This window comes from Petromyzon marinus, chromosome 24, assembly GCF_048934315.1.
Source record: "Petromyzon marinus isolate PM22_M1 ecotype Great Lakes invasive population chromosome 24, UKy_Petmar_22M1.pri1.0, whole genome shotgun sequence".
Lineage (NCBI taxonomy): Eukaryota > Metazoa > Chordata > Hyperoartia > Petromyzontiformes > Petromyzontidae > Petromyzon > Petromyzon marinus.
The window spans coordinates 3679516-3700768 of record NC_133690.1 but is presented as its reverse complement, the minus strand read 5'-3'; the positions used below and the strand labels follow the sequence as shown (position 1 = coordinate 3700768).

General features: G+C 46.6%; 1 protein-coding gene across 2 annotated transcripts; it reads right to left on the bottom strand.

Annotated features, from left to right (window-relative positions):
- Positions 1 to 1402: 1402 nt before the first annotated feature.
- On the bottom strand, positions 1403 to 20765 carry LOC142928879 (uncharacterized). Of its 2 annotated transcripts, XM_076069330.1 has the most exons (9): positions 20437 to 20762; positions 17683 to 17923; positions 13946 to 14014; positions 10935 to 10967; positions 7862 to 7915; positions 6890 to 6919; positions 4478 to 4555; positions 2833 to 3003; positions 1403 to 2384 (listed from the first exon to the last, which is right to left on the bottom strand). In XM_076069330.1, exons 2-9 carry the CDS (start codon positions 17918 to 17920, stop codon positions 2179 to 2181), a joined length of 879 nt encoding a protein of 292 aa, XP_075925445.1. In that variant the 5' UTR covers positions 17921 to 17923; positions 20437 to 20762; the 3' UTR covers positions 1403 to 2178. The 2 variants fall into 2 exon arrangements, with proteins under 2 accessions (XP_075925445.1, XP_075925446.1); XM_076069331.1 differs by lacking the exon at positions 10935 to 10967 and having other exon boundaries at positions 20437 to 20765.
- Between the last annotated feature and the right edge of the window lie 488 nt (positions 20766 to 21253).

Below are 21253 nucleotides of genomic sequence, written 5' to 3'. Positions count from 1 at the left end.
ACGCAACATATTCATAATGGGCCCCAAGCGTGGTGATCGTGTTTATTTATTTAAGTTTTGTTTACTTATTCTTACGTTTATTTTTGTTTCTTTTATTTCTGTTTAGTTAGGTTTCGCACGTACGTGTTATAGTTTTACCGTCGTTATTTGCATGTGCATTTCTCGCCGGCCAAAATAAATGTGCAAGCTAAATATAAAGGCTCTCTGTTTTTACATTCGTCCATGTTCTGGTCCCTCACCAGACGAAAGTGCAAGGTGTTCCTGTACCTGGTGGGCTGCGTAAACACCGCCACTAGGGGGAGACAAAGGCGGCCGGGCGTGGTGCTGACCACCCACTCCCTTCGTGTGCTGTGCCGGCCTTCATCGGCGGTGCTTGCGAGCAGCACTTGCCACAACAGCCTGTTTTGGGGATACGTGGGATCGTCGTTGTGTGCGTGTCTGTGTCTGTGTGCGTGTCTGTGTTTGTGTGCAATTGGGAGGTGGTCCCCCTTCCGACAAGCAAGTCAATGTCAGGGACTTAATGTTTTATTTACTTTTCAGTATTATTAAAGTATTGAGTTTCACAATGCTTACCTTTTGGTGAACTTTGACATATTTTGTAAAACTGTCCTATATGTACATTTAAATATTGTAGGTACATGATTGCGTTACAACTTACGAACAGTTCCGGATGCGAACGGGTCTGAGGAACGGAACCAGTACATGTCGATAACCGTCCCGTGCAGTAATTTAGCACTTAATTAGCTAGAAGTCAAATCACAAATTCAATGTCAAAATCAAACTAAGAATGGGGGAAAAAATGTCAAAAAGAGCAATGTAAAAATATGTTATGAGTTAACATAGCAGAATCACAAAAATAAACAATGCCAATAATATGCTATCAGATGCCTATACAGAGTGCTTCGCTACGTGAACAAAAATGGCACCCTACCATCTAAACACATAAAGCAAGACAGCGGGCAAGCAGGGTCACAGGTAGCGATTGTGGGGCGCGAAGTCCACCCTGACGTCCACCCTGCCACTCTCGCTGGACAGGTGGGGCACGACGTCCACCCTGACGTCTACCCTGACGTTCACCCTGCCACCCTCGCCGGGCAGGTGGGGCACGACGTCCACTCGTTGCGCTCCTTCCTCCACCGCGTCGGTCAACTCCCGCCAGGCCCCCGCTGAGCGAGTGACGGGGGCCCCCGATGCTCACGCTGCTGGCCTCGGAGCCACACGGGGTTAAAATACACGCCCGTGCACACCACAGCTGCCACTATTAGAGGGGCCGTGGAGCGCGCTATTACCTGAGAGCGCGCTCACACCCGAGCGATTACCTCACTCGCGCAAGACATGGTGACGATCCAGCGGTCACCACCCCGCGTTCACTCTCGCCGCATGTTCCCCCACCGCCACCGAGGACTCGGCTTGCACACGCAGTCGCTCCACACAGAAATTGCAGACACCACACCATCGACGGTCTGTGCTAACTTTTATTCTCGGCGCAAACCACAATCCCTTAAAGCTGCCCAGTCGGCACTACCGGGGGGACTATCTTGCGAGAAAAGCCTAGGCCTACTGCCGTCTGCGCTCCTGCTCACCCAAGCGTCCTACCATGTACCTCGTAGCCGTACTCGCGGCGTCACACGGATGCTGTGAGAGGCGGAGGGAAGAGGACGAGAAAGCCTTGCCTAACACGGCCTCGTAGTGGCGAATGACTGGCGAATACACACTGCCTTTCTCGCTTTTTCCACCCCGGCTTCCCAGATGTCGTGAATGACTCAGCGCGGCTGGCCCGGTAATCTTTTTGCGCCCATACATTATTAAGCCAACTCAGGGGCACCGCGATGTGACTTGTCCTGCGAGGGTCGGCCAATCCCCTGGCACCGGGAAACCGTGGGACTTTCCTCATAGGAACCCTTCGGATTAAAACCCGTTGTGCCAAGCAATCCCACGCCAGGACACTACGTGTGTGCGCTCTGTGTGTATTCAGTGTGTGGTCGCGGAGTTTGCAGAGTGGTTTCGAGGCCGTGGCACCACACAATCCCTGCAAACTCCAGCATATGTGTGTGTGTGTGAAAGTGAGTGTGCGCGCATGTGTTTATCTGTCTTTATTTGTGAACCCGAACAGTTTGACTTTTGAACAGGCCTCAGGAATAAGGAACCCGTTCGTAAGTCGGGGGACTGCCCGCACTTTCATTTGCGTGGCCTTTCTTTCTTTGGTCCACTGCGGGATGATTTGTGCGCGCCGGCTTTTTTGGTTTGATTTTCCCGGGCAGGCTTCGTTGGATGCCCAGGCATCTTCACATCGGGCTCCTGTCGTTTCTGCTCTTCCGCAGCGTCCAATCCCTTTTCCATGTCGGGGGCAGATGTTGATTTTTTATGTCGCGTGAAGCACATTACTGAACATAAAAGGGGACAAGGGAGTAAACGGGTTAGTGTGAGCCACTAAATGCACATGCATGTAAGTATCTGTAGTTATCTATTTGTGCATGTGTGGGTTTTTCTCCGGGTCAATCTCTGCCTGCATCTTTCCGCGTGTATCTTTGTACGGGTCTGACACTGTCTGTGTCTATAGCTGTCTGTATCCTTCGTGTCTCTCAAAGTGTTTGTAAACGTGTCTCTGTGTCTCTCTAGATCTTAAGAGATTGAAAACTAATTTCTTCAAGAAACTGCTCGTTGTTGTGTTTAGTTTGCTGTCCTTAACCCCGCCCCTCCGAATAGCACTGTTGGCTACGGAAATGTGTGAAAGAAATTCAACATACACACATCTCCCACGATGATCTGCAGAGGACTCTACTTGTTGTTAAAAACGGCTCTGCTATCTGGAGGAACAAGCTAAAGGCTCACCGATGCAGAAGACGATTAAGCATAGCATGGCTGGCACGATCACAATCAGTGCAATCACGCTGGTCTTCGTGGGCTCAAACTCAGGGTCGTAGTCTGGCTCTGGGATGACGTCGGGATCGACGTCGTCCAGAACCTCCAAAGGTGCTCGCCGTTGCTTTTCCAAAATAGTTCCTGTAACACAAAGACAAAGATAAAGGTCCCCCGTGTAGCCTTAACAGACTGTCGGGGCAAGTGCTGTTAGCGAGCACCTATGAAGGCCGGTAACGGTACACGAGGGGGTGGGTGGCCAGCACCACGCCCGACCGCGTTCGTCTCCCTAGTGGTAATGTTTACACACCGCACCAGGTACTCATTTGAGGCTGAGTCGTTCTAGAGGAGGCCCGGGACCGGTTCAGATAATCGTCACAGGTTTTGGCCGTGAGCGGGAATCGAACTCGGGTCGCCGGGTTCATAGCGCAGCGCGCTAACCGCTACACTACCGCTCCCCACTTCCTGTAACACATACATGCATACACGCGCAGGTGAGTTAGTGACGTTTACAGACTTAAAAAAAATTCCTCGAACATTTTTACATCATTGCTTTTTGTAAAAACCTAGCAGAGTGAATTTAGTCGTATCCTTGGCAGCAATGGGCAATGGCTGTATCTACGTTGAACTTCTTTCACACCGTAACGTAGCCACCGTGCTAATCGGAGGTGTGGCGGGCGGGGGGCGGAAGGACAACAAACTAAACACAAACATCAGCAATGTTTAAGAAGGCAGAAGCGTCGGGCGATACGAGCCGGGAGCAGCACTCTGGACAGCGCTGCTTGAAGGGCTCCATGAAGAAGATGTGAGCAAATCTTTTTGGCCATTCTCACACTCGTGAGGTTGCTCTGCTGTGACATTTTTGAAGGGTTTCTCTGCCTCCTGACAATAATGCCCAGAGTGCACCAGGAAAACAATTCAGAAGACAACGAAGTGCCTGTAAAGTGTATTGTCTTTTTTACTCGGCTTGATATGGAGACTTAGTAATGACATGGTGACACTTTTTTTAAAAAATGTTACTGCGCTGACGTCACCACAGTGCGAGCGAAATTCATTGTTCCTACAATTTTGATTTAAAGCTTTCGTGACTGCAGGGATTCATATTCTTGGTTCTTTCGGTAAAGTCACGTAAAAGGGAAAAAGAATATAATAGAAAAATATATTATATTTTTTATTATTTTATTGTTTCCCTTCTACGTGACTTTACCGAAAGAACCAAGAATATTTTTGATCTATATATATTTTATTATTTTATTGTTTCCCTTCTACGTGACTTTACCGAAAGAACCAAGAATATTTTTGATTTATATATTTATTATTTTATTGTTTCCCTTCAACGTGACTTTACCGAAAGAACCAAGAATATGAACCAAGAATGTGTTCCTACAATGTTTGTGCTTGTTGCTCTACCCCTGCCTAGTTATGCAAATTGAGCATCTCAAGGCATTGCACATGCATGGAACGATGCATCGATGTTAATGAATAAAATGAATACTTCGATTCATCGTACTTGGATTGCAAGGACAACGCGACAGATTTTACGAGAGTCATATTTTAGGAGTGATATAAATTGCACGCAGTGAGGCATTCCTGACGTTATAACTCCAGGATGACGTACGTTCACAATAAGACAGGCAGACTTCCTTATTCTCTTTCTGGCAGGATTCGCAGCGCAGGGCAGATACATACGTGGGTTCTGCGGACAAAAAAAACACATGGATGGAGTTAAAAGGCTGTTGATGTCTGCAGATTGCAGAGAAGATTGGGGTCACGAAAGTTCACGTGATGGAACCAGATGTCACGTGCATTTTCAGTAGGGGCAAATGTAAACGCTACGAAGTTCCATTTATCACCTTTTTGATTGATTTTTTATTCGCTTTTTTTCTCAAATAGAGATAAAAAAGTATGAAACCAATTTGTACGCATGTTGAACTGCTTTCGCACCGTACATAGCCAACCGTGCTAATCGGGAGGTGCAGGAAGAAGGACAACGAACTAGACACGTACATTTCCTGCAGGAATGTCGGTCACGTGGTTTGACCATTTACTCGTCACACCGTTCAATGCGAGTTGGTGACCGTGGGGGGGATTAGGTTTCGGTCGTGGCATCGGGATCGGTTTGGATGTCACCCACCGGTGACGTTACGCATGACCAGCGATCAAACTCAGGCAGTGGGGTTCGTGGCACTGCCCGAACCGCCGCGACACCCACACGATAAGAATGATAAACGTTTACTTGCCCAGTCGAGTGTGTCAAGCAATTGCATTTAGAACACGGTGAGCGAGTTTAAGGTCGAAATAAGCGACATGTGATGACTCCAAGCAGTCTGTTACGTTCAGGATAAGACTAAAAACAAAACTGTTGTTGAGCAGGGCCCTACATTTAGATGTTTGGCCAATTCCATGCAAGACCGTTTGGCAGGAAACAAGCGCACTTGGAGACTGTGCCTGCACGTGAGTTGAGAACACTCAAGAGCTCAACACGAGTTGACTCCTCGATACGTTGCTGTGCTGCCGTCACGCCACGACTTCGTTAAAATTGGGCTTTACTTTCAGGTAATCCTTCATTATATTATTCAGTTAGAATATTACAGTAGATCATCGATTATCCGGTGGCTTCGGGGGGCAGGGGGCGCCGGGTTTTCAAAAACGTCGGATAATCAAATGACTATTTAAAATTGCTTATTTTTGCACGCTGTGTTTTTCGGTGTTGTGCATGTGCTTTTGCGTTTTAAATTTGTTTACTACATAACATTTGCATAAATATCCTACTCTAAAAAAAAAATCCTAATAAAAAAAGTGACTATTTACTGTACTGTAGTAACCACTCTAATATTGAAGACTCGAGTATACACATGAAGCATTTTCATTGTTTAAGTTGTATGTATGTAGTGTATAATGTACCGTATATGATATTTCACAATGAAATCAAGCATAGCTACCTTTTTTGTCACGCCAAACGGTGCCTCTGGAGGGGTTTTGCCAAATCGGCCCGGGACTGCCGGATAATGTGGGAAGCTGCCGGATAATCGAGGATCAACTGTATTTGGTCAATTGTCAGCAGGTTTAGCCTGTACATGTGGAGTTGGTGCAGGTTTTCCAGATAAAAGCCGGGGGGAAAGTGTTGCATTCAAAGGCAAACATTTGTCATGACAATGTTAGAATGTTGGGCAAGCGCCATTATCAAGCACATGGTGACGTCGTCGTTGACGTGCTTGAACGACCGTGATGCTGAAGCCGACAGTCGGTAGCGCTCGCTCACATTTCCAGAATAACGCTCGGACCTTTTTGGCCTCATAAATTGTCCACGCACACGGGCACATGCACACATGCGTGCACGCACATACACAAATACAAAGTTCGAGCACCTATGAAGGCCGGCACGGCACACAAGGGGGAGTCGACCTAGGGGAGGCCCAGGACTGGTTCAGATCATCATCACTGGTGTTGGCCGTGAGCGAGAATCGAACTCGGGTCGCCAGGTTCACAGTGCAGTGCGCTAACCGCTAAGCTACCTCTCCTCTGACACACACACGCACACACGTATGCATACTGTCTCATGTGATAAGGTGATAAAGACGCAGTCACGGCACCCATACCGTCTTACAGAATCGCCTACATATATTGTAGACTAGTAGTTAGTGACGTCATGTCACGCTCGCCCTCCGGTACGATGACGTCACGTACGGTGACGTCATGGACAGGGGGCGGGACGGTGACATGTCCCCCTGGGATATTTAGGTTGGGACCCGTGACGTGTTCGTGGTCGTTGCGGGGAGCCAAGGAACGTGTGAAGTTGGAAGTTGGGACCCAGGGTAGGGGGAAATTGGCACCAGGCTAGCGTAGCCTGCGGATGCTAGGGAATCCCCAGTACCCTTCCCCTGGGGGAGCGATGAGTGAGCGTGCAGTACACGGAGTCGTGAATGAAGAAAAGTCCTTAATAAAACAACTGGCGCAAGCCCCCACATGAAGATCTGCCTCCGAGTCGTCATTTACGCCTCAACATATATACAGGTGTACACAATCTTACCACAGACAGGGCATGACGGTTCCTTCGAAGCTGAAAAACAAAAAGGAAAGGACAAAACGTAACGGTTAGTTAAATTATATTCGCATTAGTTGCTTAACAACACAGTCACAAATCCCATACATCATCACCACACACAGCAGGGCGTGTAACCAGGTAAGGGTGAAAGTGTCCTGCTCATGCCACTGCTGGCTAAAGGGCCTCCACTCGAGGTACAGAGATCCCGTCTACAGAGTATTTGGTCTACTCTTCCAAGGTGGCCAGAGACAGGAATATCCACACTTTGCCACACCGTATTGGACGTGCTGATCGACTGATTATGGTGTGTCCCCATGCCTACCGCTCGGTGGACAGAGGAGGAAAGATTTGACAAACTTGCATTAGGGTCACAAGGAAAGCGAGCATGGATACATTAAGTTTAATATGTGGGCTTTCGCGACCAATATACATAAGAGGTTTTCTGGGTTAGATCGTGTGAATATAAATGTCGTTACTCCCACCACCAGCACCACCCAACACAGCTAATTAGTAAGGTTTGCCATGTAAACAAACGTGTCAGTTACTAGTTCAGCAATAACCGGTGTGTTGAAGAGTAAACCCACAACATCTACAATTCGAGTACGACGTTTCGCCGGTAATTACAACTAGCCTCATCAGGCGACAGCTAATTATACCGCTGTATTAATAATAATGATCCTATACCAAACGAAAACCTCTTATGGATGGACACATTAAGAGTTAAAGTTACAAATCTGTACCGCGCACAAGAGCAAGTGGGAGGGGACAGGTGTTAGCTTGATGCAGGTTCGTGAAGCATCAACAATGCCGTACTATGGTTAGTCTCGTCCCCACCACGGTAACGTGTTAGACACCGGTATTCTCAACACTGCTCATGTGAGCAGGAGGGAGGAGGAGGAAGACAACGATTGATGTTTGCGTCGCGCTGGGTGTGAGGGTGCAATGGGCAGGACTTACTCTTCAAAGCTTCCTGAAAATCCTTCCATAACTTGATGAGTTCTCTCCAGTAGACTGCCATGAGAGAGAGAGAAAAAAACAAGTGAACAATTTGTAAATACAGTAAAACCTTGGATTGCGAGTCACTTGGTCTGCGAGTGTTTTGCAAGACGAGCAAAAACTTTAAATAAATATTAATTTTATAAACGAGCGAGGTCTTGCAGTACGAGTAGTGTACGTGTACGCTTTGTCTGCCGAGCGTCACGTGATCACAACTGAGCCGATGGTTCTTCTCTCTCTCTCGCTGCGGGATTGTGGGTAATCGTCTCCCATGCTCGGTCTCAGTCGGCGTGCCTGACTCGTATAGTCAAGATTCGTGCGAGCGTATACTGTTTACTATAGTACTATAGTGTTGTGACCACGTGTATACTGTTTACTACAGTACTATAGTGTTGTGACCACGTGTCTACTGTTTACTACAGTACTATAGTGTTGTGACCACGTGTATACTGTTTACTACAGTACTATAGTGTTGTGACCACGTGTATACTGTTTACTATAGTACTATAGTGTTGTGACCACGTGTATACTGTTTACTACAGTACTATAGTGTTGTGACCACGTGTATACTGTTTACTACAGTACTATAGTGTTTACTACAGTATAGTGTTGTGACCACGTGTGTGTGCATAAAGCATTTTTGTTATTTTGTGTCCAAGTGTAGTGACTGTTCTTTAGTAACTGTACTGCAACAATGCCCCCCATAAAATCCTCAAAAGGAGGCAAAAGCAAGTGTCATTGGATAGGTTCCTTGTTAAAGTCACACAAAAATAAAAAGATTCCAGTGAGCCAACAGATGCCAGTGATTCCGTTAGTGACAGTGAAAGTCGTCCTACACAATAACCCTCCTCCTCTCCTCTCTTTCGTCTCCCTCACACCAGCCACGATTAAATTAAATTACTTCATATTAAATTTAAATAAGAAAAATATAAAAAGGTATTTTGCATGAATAATTTTTACATGAATATTTCTGGGGTTGTGGAACGATTCATCTGAGTTTCCATTATGTCTTATGGGGAAATTCGCTTTGATATACGAGTGCTTTGGATTACGAGCACGTTTCCGGAACGAATTATGCTCGCAATCCAAGGTATCACTGTATAGTGCAAAGACTTTTAAAATATTGCTTCATGATTGCCCCTGTACATGTCTGTCCATTGTACTCGCATTTTTTTTTTTACAGATGACAGCTTTCAGCTCCAGGAACTGGTCACACTTCTGTGACGGTGGCCAACATTTGCATTCATCACGACAGTTTCCAAAACGTCATAAATATTGCAAGCCATTAAAATGATGCCAGCAATGTCTTTATAGTTACATGCAACCTATTTCAATTTGCTTATTCGTGTCTCGACGATAAATCATCAGGGCCATATTATCCAATCGGCACAGTAGGTACAGTAGGGACCTGTGCCCAGTGCCTACAAATACTTAAGGGCCTACAAAAACTAAAGGGCTTACGAAGACACATTTTTACCACGTTTTTTGTTTGTATGCATTATAAAAAATCAAATGTAACCAGGATATCTTCTTGAATAAATATATTTGTATAGCAAGGATAGGCACAGTGTACAAAGAGGCAAAGTCACGTCAATGTTATCTGTGGCACGCAGCACGCTCCCATCAATTTAGGGCACATCCTAAATAATACGTGTATCAGTAATGACGTCTGTACAGCACCTGGACGAAGTACCGTGCGAAACAAGCGGAGTGACGGCGGCGGTAGCAGTAACATGGGGCAGCAGCAGTAGCAACTATAGAAAGTTGTCACTGAAGGCCAACGAAACAGAAGTGCCCAGGGCCTACAAGAACCTTAATCTGGCCCTGTAAATAATTGATTTTGTTATATCATTCAATCATCCCTTTAAAACATTTTGCAGAACACCTTCCGGACCAGGCAGGTGTGTGTTTCTGGCTCCTGATCACAGCCTGTAGAGTTCCCTGGTGTCCTCTCACATGAATCCCAAACTCTCATTTGTGAAAAAATTTACATCGCCAAAACATCCTCAAGGAGTTTTGAGACTCAGTCAGGATTTCTTTGGTAAATAATGCACATTATTGTAAAAGGTGGTCTAAATTAGTTTAGTGAGAAATTAATTCCGTATTTATATTTCGGGAAATTAACTATTGGGCCATCCTGTAGATCTGCCAGCATTATTTGGCTCATCATACAAAACCTGTTGCATTAATGAAAATGATTAATACTAAACGTGTTTTTTTTGGGGTTAAATCACGTAAATATTAATCGCCCGATTAAGCTGGTTGTAATTACCAGCGAAACGCCGTACTCAAATTGTAAATGTTGTGCCTTTACTCTCCAACACACCGGTGTGCTGAAGTAGTAACTAATTGGCACGTTTTGTTTACGTGACAAACCTTACTAATTGTCTGTGTCAGATGGTGTTGGCTTAACAACACATGCAATGTACAGATGGAAAAGGTGGAGTCCATGTTTTTCTTGTCACGCCTTCTCCTGGAAAGCCAGGGTATAGCAGCACCTCGACGCCCACAGTCAGGGAGTTCCGTAACATCTGTGTGCGGTCCACCAACCCTCGCTGCCTCCACAGTGCTGGAATACAGCAATGTATGGCCACCATCGGCAGGCTAATTTCTTGGATTACGAGAATTTCATAACCAATTATACCACTATTGTGCTTTTTGAGGCATACACAATATTTTGGGTAGACATTTAAATGTCTACCCAAAATATTTTGGGTAGACATTTAAAGACATTTAAATGTCTACCCAAAATATTGTACCTTTATTAAGTAAAAAGAACTTTAATATATATTTATTTTCCAGTTTTACCCCAGAATGATATAATTCTGGGTTTTGGTATTGATAACAGCTGGGTGGTTAGTTTTCTTTTGGGGGTTATCTTTTGAATAGTTTTTGTGAAAATATTACAAGAGTCTACGGCGCACTGAGAGATGAAATATTCCCAAGCATAGCAAAAAGCAACCAGTCGGATCTCTCAAAACAAATCAAAACTGAATTTCCCACAGTCAGGCTCAATGTTTTTCCCCACACTTACTGGCATAGTGTTTTTGACTCAGCTGACCGGAAACTGTGAATGACAGAACCAATACATAGTTAACAAGGCAGGAGTGATCAAGCACGTAAAAAAACGGCAGTGTTTGTGTTTATGCTGATACGGAGTTATACGAAGCGCACATTATAAACAAACCGAGACAGCATTGAAGGTGCGACCAACAGACATCACGTGTTTAGATACCAGGGGTGGAATGATTAACCGTTGAGTCTTAAGCTCACGATACGTGCAACGAATCACTCGTGTATAAGCCCATGGTGTATCTCTTTTGATTTACATTGAGTCACGGGTTCACGTGACTCTTGAAACCACGACCACGAACATGACTGCAATTATCAAATAAATATTTAATAAATATTTGTAAATCATTATTCTTGTTGGGCCAGGAAACCCTCAACAATGTCAAGACTTTTCCGGAGAGTTATGCCATATTTTTACGGAAGAGGGTGATCTTGCTTTGAGAAATCCAAATTGTTTATTTTGCAGCTAATTGATCAGCATTCGGGTGTTTGGCCAATACCAGTAATACTGTATTGTGTTTTTTGTTGTTGCTTTGCGAGGACATTAGGGATCTGGGCGGAAACCCATGCAGAACAGGCGTAGAACAAACTGCACGCAGAGAGGTGCACATGTTGGGAATCAAACTCAGGTCTTACTGTAATGCTAAACTAAACTACTAAAACTATGTTTTATTTCACCAGTTAAAACCCACCGAGCTATGTCGCTCTTTTTCAGAAGCGACCTGACCACAAGTGATGGCCCAATGAAGTGGCGTATCACGTGGACATTTATAGCAGCCGAATACTCTAAACGCGGATGTTGATTCTAAATGTGAAGGGGAAATCTGGAGGACCTGGGGAAAATCCGCACGACCGCAGGAACAGACATGCAAACTCCAAATATAAAAGCATTAGGGACGGGATCGAACCCTCGACCTCCTGTATACCCGGCGAGGTAGTTAACATCTCGCCACCAATTGTGTCATTAAATCGTTCCACATTGTCATGGAGAGTGGGGAGGTATTCAAATGTATTATTGGCATTTCTGTATTTGTATTAAATTAACCGATTTGCTATCCACGATGTTCGCCGTCATTACTTTGAATGCTGTTTTAATTTGTAGCAATCTAGGCCCTGATTACTTTAATGTAGTCAAACTTTTCGTTCAAGTTAACCGTCACAACACCCACTATATGCGTGCAATTTTCAGTCTTTAGCGTGAGTAGCAACACTCACGGCTGACCGTCTCTTCTCTCACACAAATACAGTAGGCCTGTATATTTCAGAGTTCAACGTTGTCGATGTTAGGATTTGTAAAACAAATTGACGATCTTTTTTTTACTTTCAGATCATTGATTTGAGGTAATTACATAGTACCTTTGTGCATACAAAAGTGACGTCACATGATGCAGGTTTCTTTTACAGGCCCGTAAATGACACAAACATTTCATTTCCACTTACGTATTTATCAACTAAAGTGTAAAAAAAAGAGTAAGATCATTCAAAATATAGCTAGGGCCGTTTTTGGATATTCAAATCAATCTGACAATGGGCAACAAAGACAAAGATCCCCCGCATAGCCTTAACAGACTGTTCCGGCAAGCGCTGTTGGCGAGTAGCACCTATGAAGGCCGGCACGGCACATCAAATGGTGTGTCGCCAGCACCACGCCCGATCACCTTTGTCTTCCCAGTGGCGATGTTTACACACCCAAGGTCGACTCATCTGAGGCTGAGTCGACCTAGGGGAGACCCAGGACCAGTTCAGATAACCGCCACTGGTGTTGGCTGTGAGCTAGAATCAAACTCTGGTCGCCGGGTTCGTAGCGCAGTGCGCTATCCGCTACGCTACCGCTCCCCACACAATGGGCAACACCGATAGCAACACCCGCCATTCGCCACTAAGTGACGGTGACGTCACCAGGCGCCTGTGCCAGGCCAGGTGCACTGAGGCCACGTGACGTGTCGAAGGCTCGCCGACAAGAGGTCTCGGAACAGACCCAGGTGCCATGGGCTGGCTGACTGAGACGACTGGTAGATGCACCAGCTGTACTCCCTGCTGTGCCAATGGTCAATACACCCACTAGCACACACACATTATACCCCTTTGTTCGGTACACTGTCTTCATATGCTCTTGCATTGCTACACGTAGATCGCTTTTTTGTCTCAATCCACTGATGGATGAGGGTTTCCCCATGCCGTACTAGTCATGGCGGTTATGTCACCATGCTGGTCGTTGTGGGTTGGAGTCAGTGGAGGGGGCTGGACATTGGAGCATAGGAGATCAGTACAACGATGGATTTTTACGGTGCTGCGTTTGGCTAACAACAGCCTGGTTGAATTTAGTTGCTCATGAATATGAAATTGCAAATTGCAAGGTATATAGTTCAGAAACTTGCACGGATGTTTCAACTGCCATGACGGAGAACGATATTTTTTATTTTACTATTTTTTTTACCAGGTAAGGCCCACTGAGCTAAATAGCTATTTTTCAAAAGCGACCTGGCCACAAATGATAGCTCAACGAAGCAGCTTACCAAGTGGAAATGTATAGCGGCCAAATACTCTCAACGCATGTTTCTAAATATGGAGGTAAAAACCGGAGGACCCAGAGAAAAATCCATGCGACTACGGGGAGAGAGAGAGAGACATGCGAACTCCAAATATACACGTAGGCTTTCGCGACCTTTATATACAGTCGTTAGGGTCAGGATCGAACCCACAACCTCCTTCATACCAGGTGAGGGAGTTACCAGGGGACCACGAGATTGCAAGTTATATAGTGTACAAACCATTACACCGTGGCATCACGCTGCTCATTTGTTAGACAACATATTAAGGTGTTGGATTTGTTTTCTCTCCAAAAATCCTGGAAAACTGTGGAGCAAAGTATCGGTTTGTTTGCGTTCTCTTGAGCTAGGCTGCTGAAACGACTTCTGCCGAGAGCGTGCGAGTCAGCCCGCTGACATGCCCCTCGAGTCCGAACGCACGTACCGTCTCCAATTCTGTTGTTCATCTCCACAAACTTGGAGCCCATGGTTTGCTCCACCTGCTCGTACAAATCTACAAGACGGTGAACAACACGCACGCACGCACGGACAGAGCGTTCCAGTTAACACGGCCAGCCTTTTCCGAATCCACAAGACGGTGAACAACACAGACGCACCGACAAAGAACGTGCACTCTGGTGAACACGGCTAGTGGGGATGAGAGGCACACACGAGATGGAGCTACAAACGTCCACGGCTATCTGTTTGGTTTGGGTCAAGGTGCGGTCCTGCAATGTCTTGCTCGTGTCACTGCTGCGGAAGGGCCTCCACCTAAGAGGTTATTTTGGCCGTTGGACAGATGCCTTCGAACGGGTTGGAAGTACCCACGACTTACTCCACCACGCGCCCGCTGCCGGAAGTGGAGTGAGCGAGCAAGTGCAAGGCCGTGCCTTGTCCCTCAAGAGAATCGGAGGCGACAAGTAGAGAGACAGACACAGAGGCTCACAGGGAGACAGTTGTAGAGAGACAGAGAGACACGGGCTCATAGAGACACAGAGAGACACGGAGACAGAAAGAAACAGAGACTCATAGAGAGACAGTTATAGAGAGACACACAAACAGATGGGCTCATAGAGACACAGAGAGAGAGACAGACACAGAGACTCACTGAACGACAGTTATAGAGAGACGGGCTCATAGAGACAGAGAGAGAGACATGGAGATACAGACACACACAGACACTCACAGAGAGACGGTTATAGAGAGACACAAACAGATGGGCTCATAGAGACAGAGAGAGAGACATAGAGATACAGACACACACACACAGACACTCAAGCAGAAACAGTTATAAAGAGACACACAAACAGATGGGCTCATAGAGACAGAGAGAGAGACAGACACACACAGAGACTCACTGAACGACAGTTATAGAGAGACGGGCTCATAGAGACACAGAGAGAGAGACATGGATACACGCAGATAAGTGTACATACATAGAGACAGGCACAGAGATAAAGACGCATGATGTACGCAGGATGAGACAATCAAATGCAAAGAGACAAAGGACGAATGCATCGTAATTATAACTCTGTGCATTTATATTGAATGCCTCTCACCTACGTCTTATATTTCTCTAATTACCGTATTTTCCCGCATATAGCCTGCATACGCATATACCCCGCAGACGCATATACCCCGCAAAAATAACGATTTGTGTAAAACAAATTTCAGATAGCCCGCACCTCCATATACCCCGCAGGGTCTTGTTTTCTTTGTAAAAAGTGGTATACCCCGCGGGTTATATGCGGGAAAATACGGCACTGCCTCTAATTCCTATCGTTCTTTCATACCTCGCTACAAATGTTAATAATAATCTTATAACTCTATTGATGACTGTATCTCTCTTCTCTTCGAAATTAACATCTCTCCAAATTTTCTCATAATATATAAATGTAATCACCCAAGCGAGTCGGCGCATGGAACATCTAAGAGACCGGGGTGTGGAGCCAGCAGAGGGCAGATGTAGGGGCACGGTGACTGTGCATCTGTGAAAAAGAGCTTCATAGCTCATCGGATTCCTCCAGTATAAATAAATATTCCGATCCTGTATGCAGGAAATAGCAGGGGAGGGACGAGGTCACTCGAGGCCGTGAGCGGTCGAGCCGAGCTAAACGATCTCCGGCGGACAGTCGGTGGATGAGAGGGGAATGGAAAGCCCTGGGGGGAGGGTGCGAATGGCCAGAGGGGGCCGGTGGATGTGCAGACGACAGGGGGCAGCGTGATGGGTGTTAGCGCGAGGACACGGCCAGTGTAGGAATACAACAGGGGGAAGGGACGGGGGGAGTGGCGTGGAGGCGAGAGGGCGGTGCGAGGGGAGAGAAGAGGCTGGACCAACGCAGGGGGGAGAGCGAGTGGGGAGAAGGAAAGGGGCCGTCCATAAATGACGTCACGCGATTTTGGACGATTGACCCCCCACCACCTGTCATTGTAGTGCGTATTTAATGTGGCGCTGCACTCTGATGTTATAGGAGAAAACGTTTATTAAAAAGTCTATTTAATTAAGTAAAACGTGTTGTCTATATTTATTTAAAGTTGTGCATTTTGATGTGACGTCACATTTCTCAAACCCCCCCCCCCTCTTCGTCACAAATGTCTGACCCCCCCCCCCCAGGTGCGTGACGTCATTTATGGACGGCCCCAAATGTAAAACTATTTTTTATTTTGTCAGGCAAGGCCCAATGAGCTACGCAGCTTATCTTCAGAAGCGGACCTGGCCACAAGTGATAGCTCAACGGAGTGTACTTATCGCGTGGACACTTCTCTCAGCCAAATACTCCGAAGCACGTTTCTCAACGTGGAGGTAAAAAGAGAAAAATCCACGCGGCCACAGGGAGCGAGAGAGAGACGCAAACTCCAAATATACAGCAGACGTTAGAGTCGGGATCGAACCCCCGACCTCCTGCATGAGCCGCCCGAGCGGCGGGCGGCGTTTACAGGGGAGGCCTCCTGGGGCGAAGGGGGAGGGCAGGGGGACAGCCACACGGCCGAGAGGCCACGTGGACGGAGAGGAGAGTTGGTGGCAGTGACTGGGCGGTGTGTGCGGAGTTTAATGTTCAGTGTTAGGCTCCACAGTGATGGTGGTGATGCACGCCACTCATTCACGAATCGTTGTGGAGTTGTCACGAAAGCCGCGCCGAGTTGAAAGATAAGTCTTCGAGTCGTCCCTGATTGTTGCGGTGGGCATTGCATATATTCTGAAACGCATCTTCATCCTCCAATGTCTTCTGAATACCTCTCATCTCTATTCTGTTTCACGTCCAGCTCATCTGAATACATCTTACATTCTTCTGTCTAACACATGCATTGCATAAACAGATCTGGACTAAATTACATTTTTAACACATCCACTATCTCGAGCATACATTTCCATCATCTCTCAGATACGTGTCTTACAGCTCTATTGCAGACACATCTCAGACACGTGTGTGTGTATATATACTCATAATAGAGGTTTTGGAGTATATCGCGTAAATATAAATACGTCGTTCAACCCGCCACCACCCGATACAGCCAATTAGTAAGGGGTTGTCACGTAAACAGAACGTGGCCAATTCATGACTAGTATAGCACACCGGTGTGTTGGAGAGTAAACCCACAACATTGACAACCCTTGATAATTGGCTGTGTCGGGTGGTGGCGGGTTTAACGACACATTTATATTCACACGATCTAACCCAAAAACCTCCACGATGGATGATATTGGTCGCAAAAGCCTCCTACGTGTTAAACTGATGAAATATTTACTCTTTGCACCGCATGCCTCTCGGCCTGTCAGTTGATGTGACGTGCCGAGACACAGGCTGCCCTCGTACTGCACCTCGGTGAGGAAACGAGCGCGTTGCGGTGGCTAGGAGATGTTAACTCCCTCGCCTGGTATGCAGGAGGTTGTCAGTTCAATCCCGAACCCTGACACCTGTATATTTGGAGCATACGTGACGCTCTCCCCGTGGTCGCGTGGATTTTTCTCCGGATCCTCCGGTTTTTCCCTCCACATTTAGAATCAACATCACGCGCTGAGAATATTTGGCTGCTATAAATTTCGCCGTGATAAGGCACTGTGTTGAGCTATCACTTGTGCTAGCCAGGTTGCTTCTGAAAAATAACTATATAGCTCAGTGGTCCTCCGTTGGTAAATATAAAGAGTAAAAAAATGAAATGAAAGTAAAAAGGGTGACTCACAGATCAAGCGCTTGGAATGTTCTCCCAGCAGCTTGGAGATAATATTCTGCACGCCCTTGTACGTCTTCGTGCGAATGAAGGGCCTGTCGATCTCCATCCTGTTCAGCAGCGCTTTCAGGGGCACCGCGATGGCTTCCGTGCACTTGAAGCACGGCTCGCACGGGCGGGCGACGAGCAGCAGTAGCAGCAGCGTTGGCAGCACTGCGGTCACGAGGCACGAGGAGCGCTGGGGAGCCATGGCCTGGAGAGCGAGAGAAGGGGTCACGTTTAGCGACTCGACCTTTACTCGTTGTGCCAGTGAAGCAGGCACCCATTAACGTGGGCCATTATGGAAATACAGGGGCTCCCCTACTTACGAACGAGTCAGAATCCAGAGGTGTGTTCGTAAGTTGATTTGTTCGTAAGTCCAACTTACTCCTGTCGATTCCGAACATTTTGTACATGTACACTAAATAAGAGAATAGCTTTAAAAGTTGTATAATCTCCTATACACATAGGTGCCACTGGTTCTTCAAGCTCTGCAGATGCCACCAATGCCATCTATTGTGCGGCGACTTTCGGTCCGAACAGGCAAACTGGATGTACAGACAGGTTTGTTCGTATCTCTAAATCGAATTTTCCTCAGTAGAGGAGTCCCTGTAGAACTTTATGGTCATAAAAGATGTAAGGCGCTTGCGTTACGGTAAACAAGATTGCTAAATTTGGTAATCAAAGCCAAAACATCACCAAATGCAGTTACGTGGCGTGTTTACGTTTTCGCGCCACGATTCGTAGTTCACGTAAAAAGACTAGAATCAATACGACCAGTTATAAATAACAGTGGAGCGTTGGCATTGGGCAAGGGTCTGTGGTGGTGGTGGTATTAAACCAGTATAGGGAAGGAGATGAATCTTAGAAAGAGGGTGGGCACTCAAAACAACAGCAGCGTGCACGCCCCCATCAAACCAAATCCGTCACTGGCAGCAAGGCGAGGAATAGAAATGTACTCTTTGATTTTATTCGGTAAAGTCACGTAGGTAAAACAAATTAAAATAAACAATAAAAACACGACGTTTCGGAGGCAGCACAAGCTTCATTTTATTTTAATTTGTTTTACCTACATGACTTTACCGAATAAAACCAAAGAGTATGAATCCTTGCAGTCACGAAAGCTTCAAATCTAGAATGTAAATGTCTCAGTGAGGAGAACGACTCCCCAATGAGAGGCCTTGCAGCAGCCAAACCGTGCAGCAGGAGCAGCAACAGCAGAAGTAGCAGCAGAAGCAGCAGCAGGAACAGCATCAGCATGAGCAGCAGCAGGAGCACCAGCAGCAGAAGCAGCAAGAACAGCAGCAGGAGCAGCAGTAGCAGCAGTAGCAACAGCAGCAGGTGGAGCAGCAGCAACAGCAGGAGGTGGAGCAGCAGCAGTAACAGCAGCAGCAGGTGGAGCAGCAGCAGAAGCAGGGGCAGCAGCAGCATGAACAGCAGTAGCAGCAGGAGCAGCAGCAGCAGGTGGAGCAGCAGCAACAGCAGGAGGCGGAGCAGCAGCAGTAGCAGCAGCAGAAGCAGGGGCAGCAGCAGCATGAACAGCAGCAGGAGCAGCAGGAGCAGCAATAGCAGCAGCAGGTGGAGCAGCAGTAACAGCAGCAGCAGGAGCAGATAGAGTGCTTCCATGCTCACGGCCCTGAACTCCTCCTCTGTGCAGGCGCGAGGCGTGCCGCACATTCCACATTCCCCAGCCTCTCTGCCCGTTGCCACGACTATCGATGTCCAAATGACGAGCCACTTTGTTGAGCTATCATTTGTGCTAGCCATGGCGCTTCTGAAAAATAAGTTAATAGCTTCGTGGGCTTTGCCTGGTAGGATGGGGATGGTTTAGTTTCATTTGTATGATTTGGGTGATTGTTTGCTTTACCTGTACTTTGCCCCTGCTGGACATCTGTGGAAAAGAGCTTCATAGCTCATCGGATTCCTCCAGTAAAAAGAAAGATTCTGACTTTAGTTATGAATTATAAGGTTACCAGGATAGCATTTTTCACGATACGATGCGAGAATTTTCACGATGTTATTGACTAACGCGATAATTTTCCCGTAACTCTGCATTTGTATTTCACACATTCTATCATGATTGTGCTTGGCTGGACTTACACTCCGAATAAGGTGCTTTGGCAGTTGTTCAAAGGCAGCTCCCCCAAGACAAAGCAGTCACGCCTCTTATAATCGTTGCACCTTCAAATTACAGTCTATCGTTGTCACAACGCGCTTGGCTCTCCAATCAGTTCGCATGTCAACCACGAACGGGACCAGAGTGAGCCCTGCCTCGAGATCGTCGTCGTAAGCGCGGGTCACGTGACCCCCGTTCTCTGTGCGCCACTCAACCAGCGATGATTATTCTAAGTGCTATGATTATGCTATGTGCTATGAATACTCTACGTGCTATGATTATTCTACGTGTTATGATGTGCTATGATTACTTTGCGCCCTATAATGATTTAATGTGCTATGATTATTGTACGTACTATGATTGCTCTACCTGCTATTATTATTTATACACTATGATTATTCTACGTGTTGTAGATTACTCTACGTGCTATTATTAGCCTATTATGATTATTCTATGTGCTATGCTTACTCTACGTGCTATGATTACTCTACTATGATTATTCTATGTGCTATGATTACTCTAGGTGCTATGATTATGTCTGTAATATCAAGGAGGCTCTTTCCCCGAGTCACTCACAAGCCCAGTGTAGTAGTACAAGTAGGGTCGCTTACCGCTTTTTCTTTCCAAAACGGGACTTCTCTCCAACAGTGGTGACGAGGTAATGTTGTTGTATCCCTCCCGTTGTGTTCTAACACCAATTAAGTTTTGCCTCTCCAATCAATTCGCACGTCAACCACGAACGGGACCAGAGTTGAGGCCTGCCTGGACACAGCCTGGAGATCCGTCGTCGTGAGCGCGCGAGTTGGTTGTCGTGACGACGCAGTGACGTAACAGTCACGTGGCCCGTTCTCCCAGTTCCGGGTCACGTGGCTCGTTCTCCCAGTTCCGGGTCACGTGGCTCGTTCTCCGAGTCCCGGGTCACGTGGCTCGTGTTCCGTGTGCTCGTGCGAGCCATCCAACCAGCGACGCCGCTGCGTGCACCTCGTGCTCGGCTGTGATTTGAATTCGTTAGAGACCCCCACCGGTGCCCTATATAGGCGTGCGATGATGGTGCATGCGTGATGTTGGTCGTATTGGCGGTTGTTGCTGTAGTTGGTGGTAGTTGACGATGAAAGATACTGTTATCGGTTTGTGGTGGTTGTTTTATTGGTAGTGGTTGTTGGTGTTGACTGGTGGTTGTCATTGTGTTGGATGTGGTTGTTTTATTGGTGGTGGCTGAAAGTTGTTGCTGTAGTTGGTGGTAGTTGACGATGAAAGATACTGTTATCGGTTTGTGGTGGTTGTTTTATTGGTAGTGGTTGTTGGTGTTGATTGGTGGTTGTCATTGTGTTGGATGTGGTTGTTTTATTGGTGGTGGCTGAAAGTTTTTGTTGTTTTATTGGTGGTAGATGGTGGTGGTTGTTGTGTTGATGGTGGTTGTTTTATTGG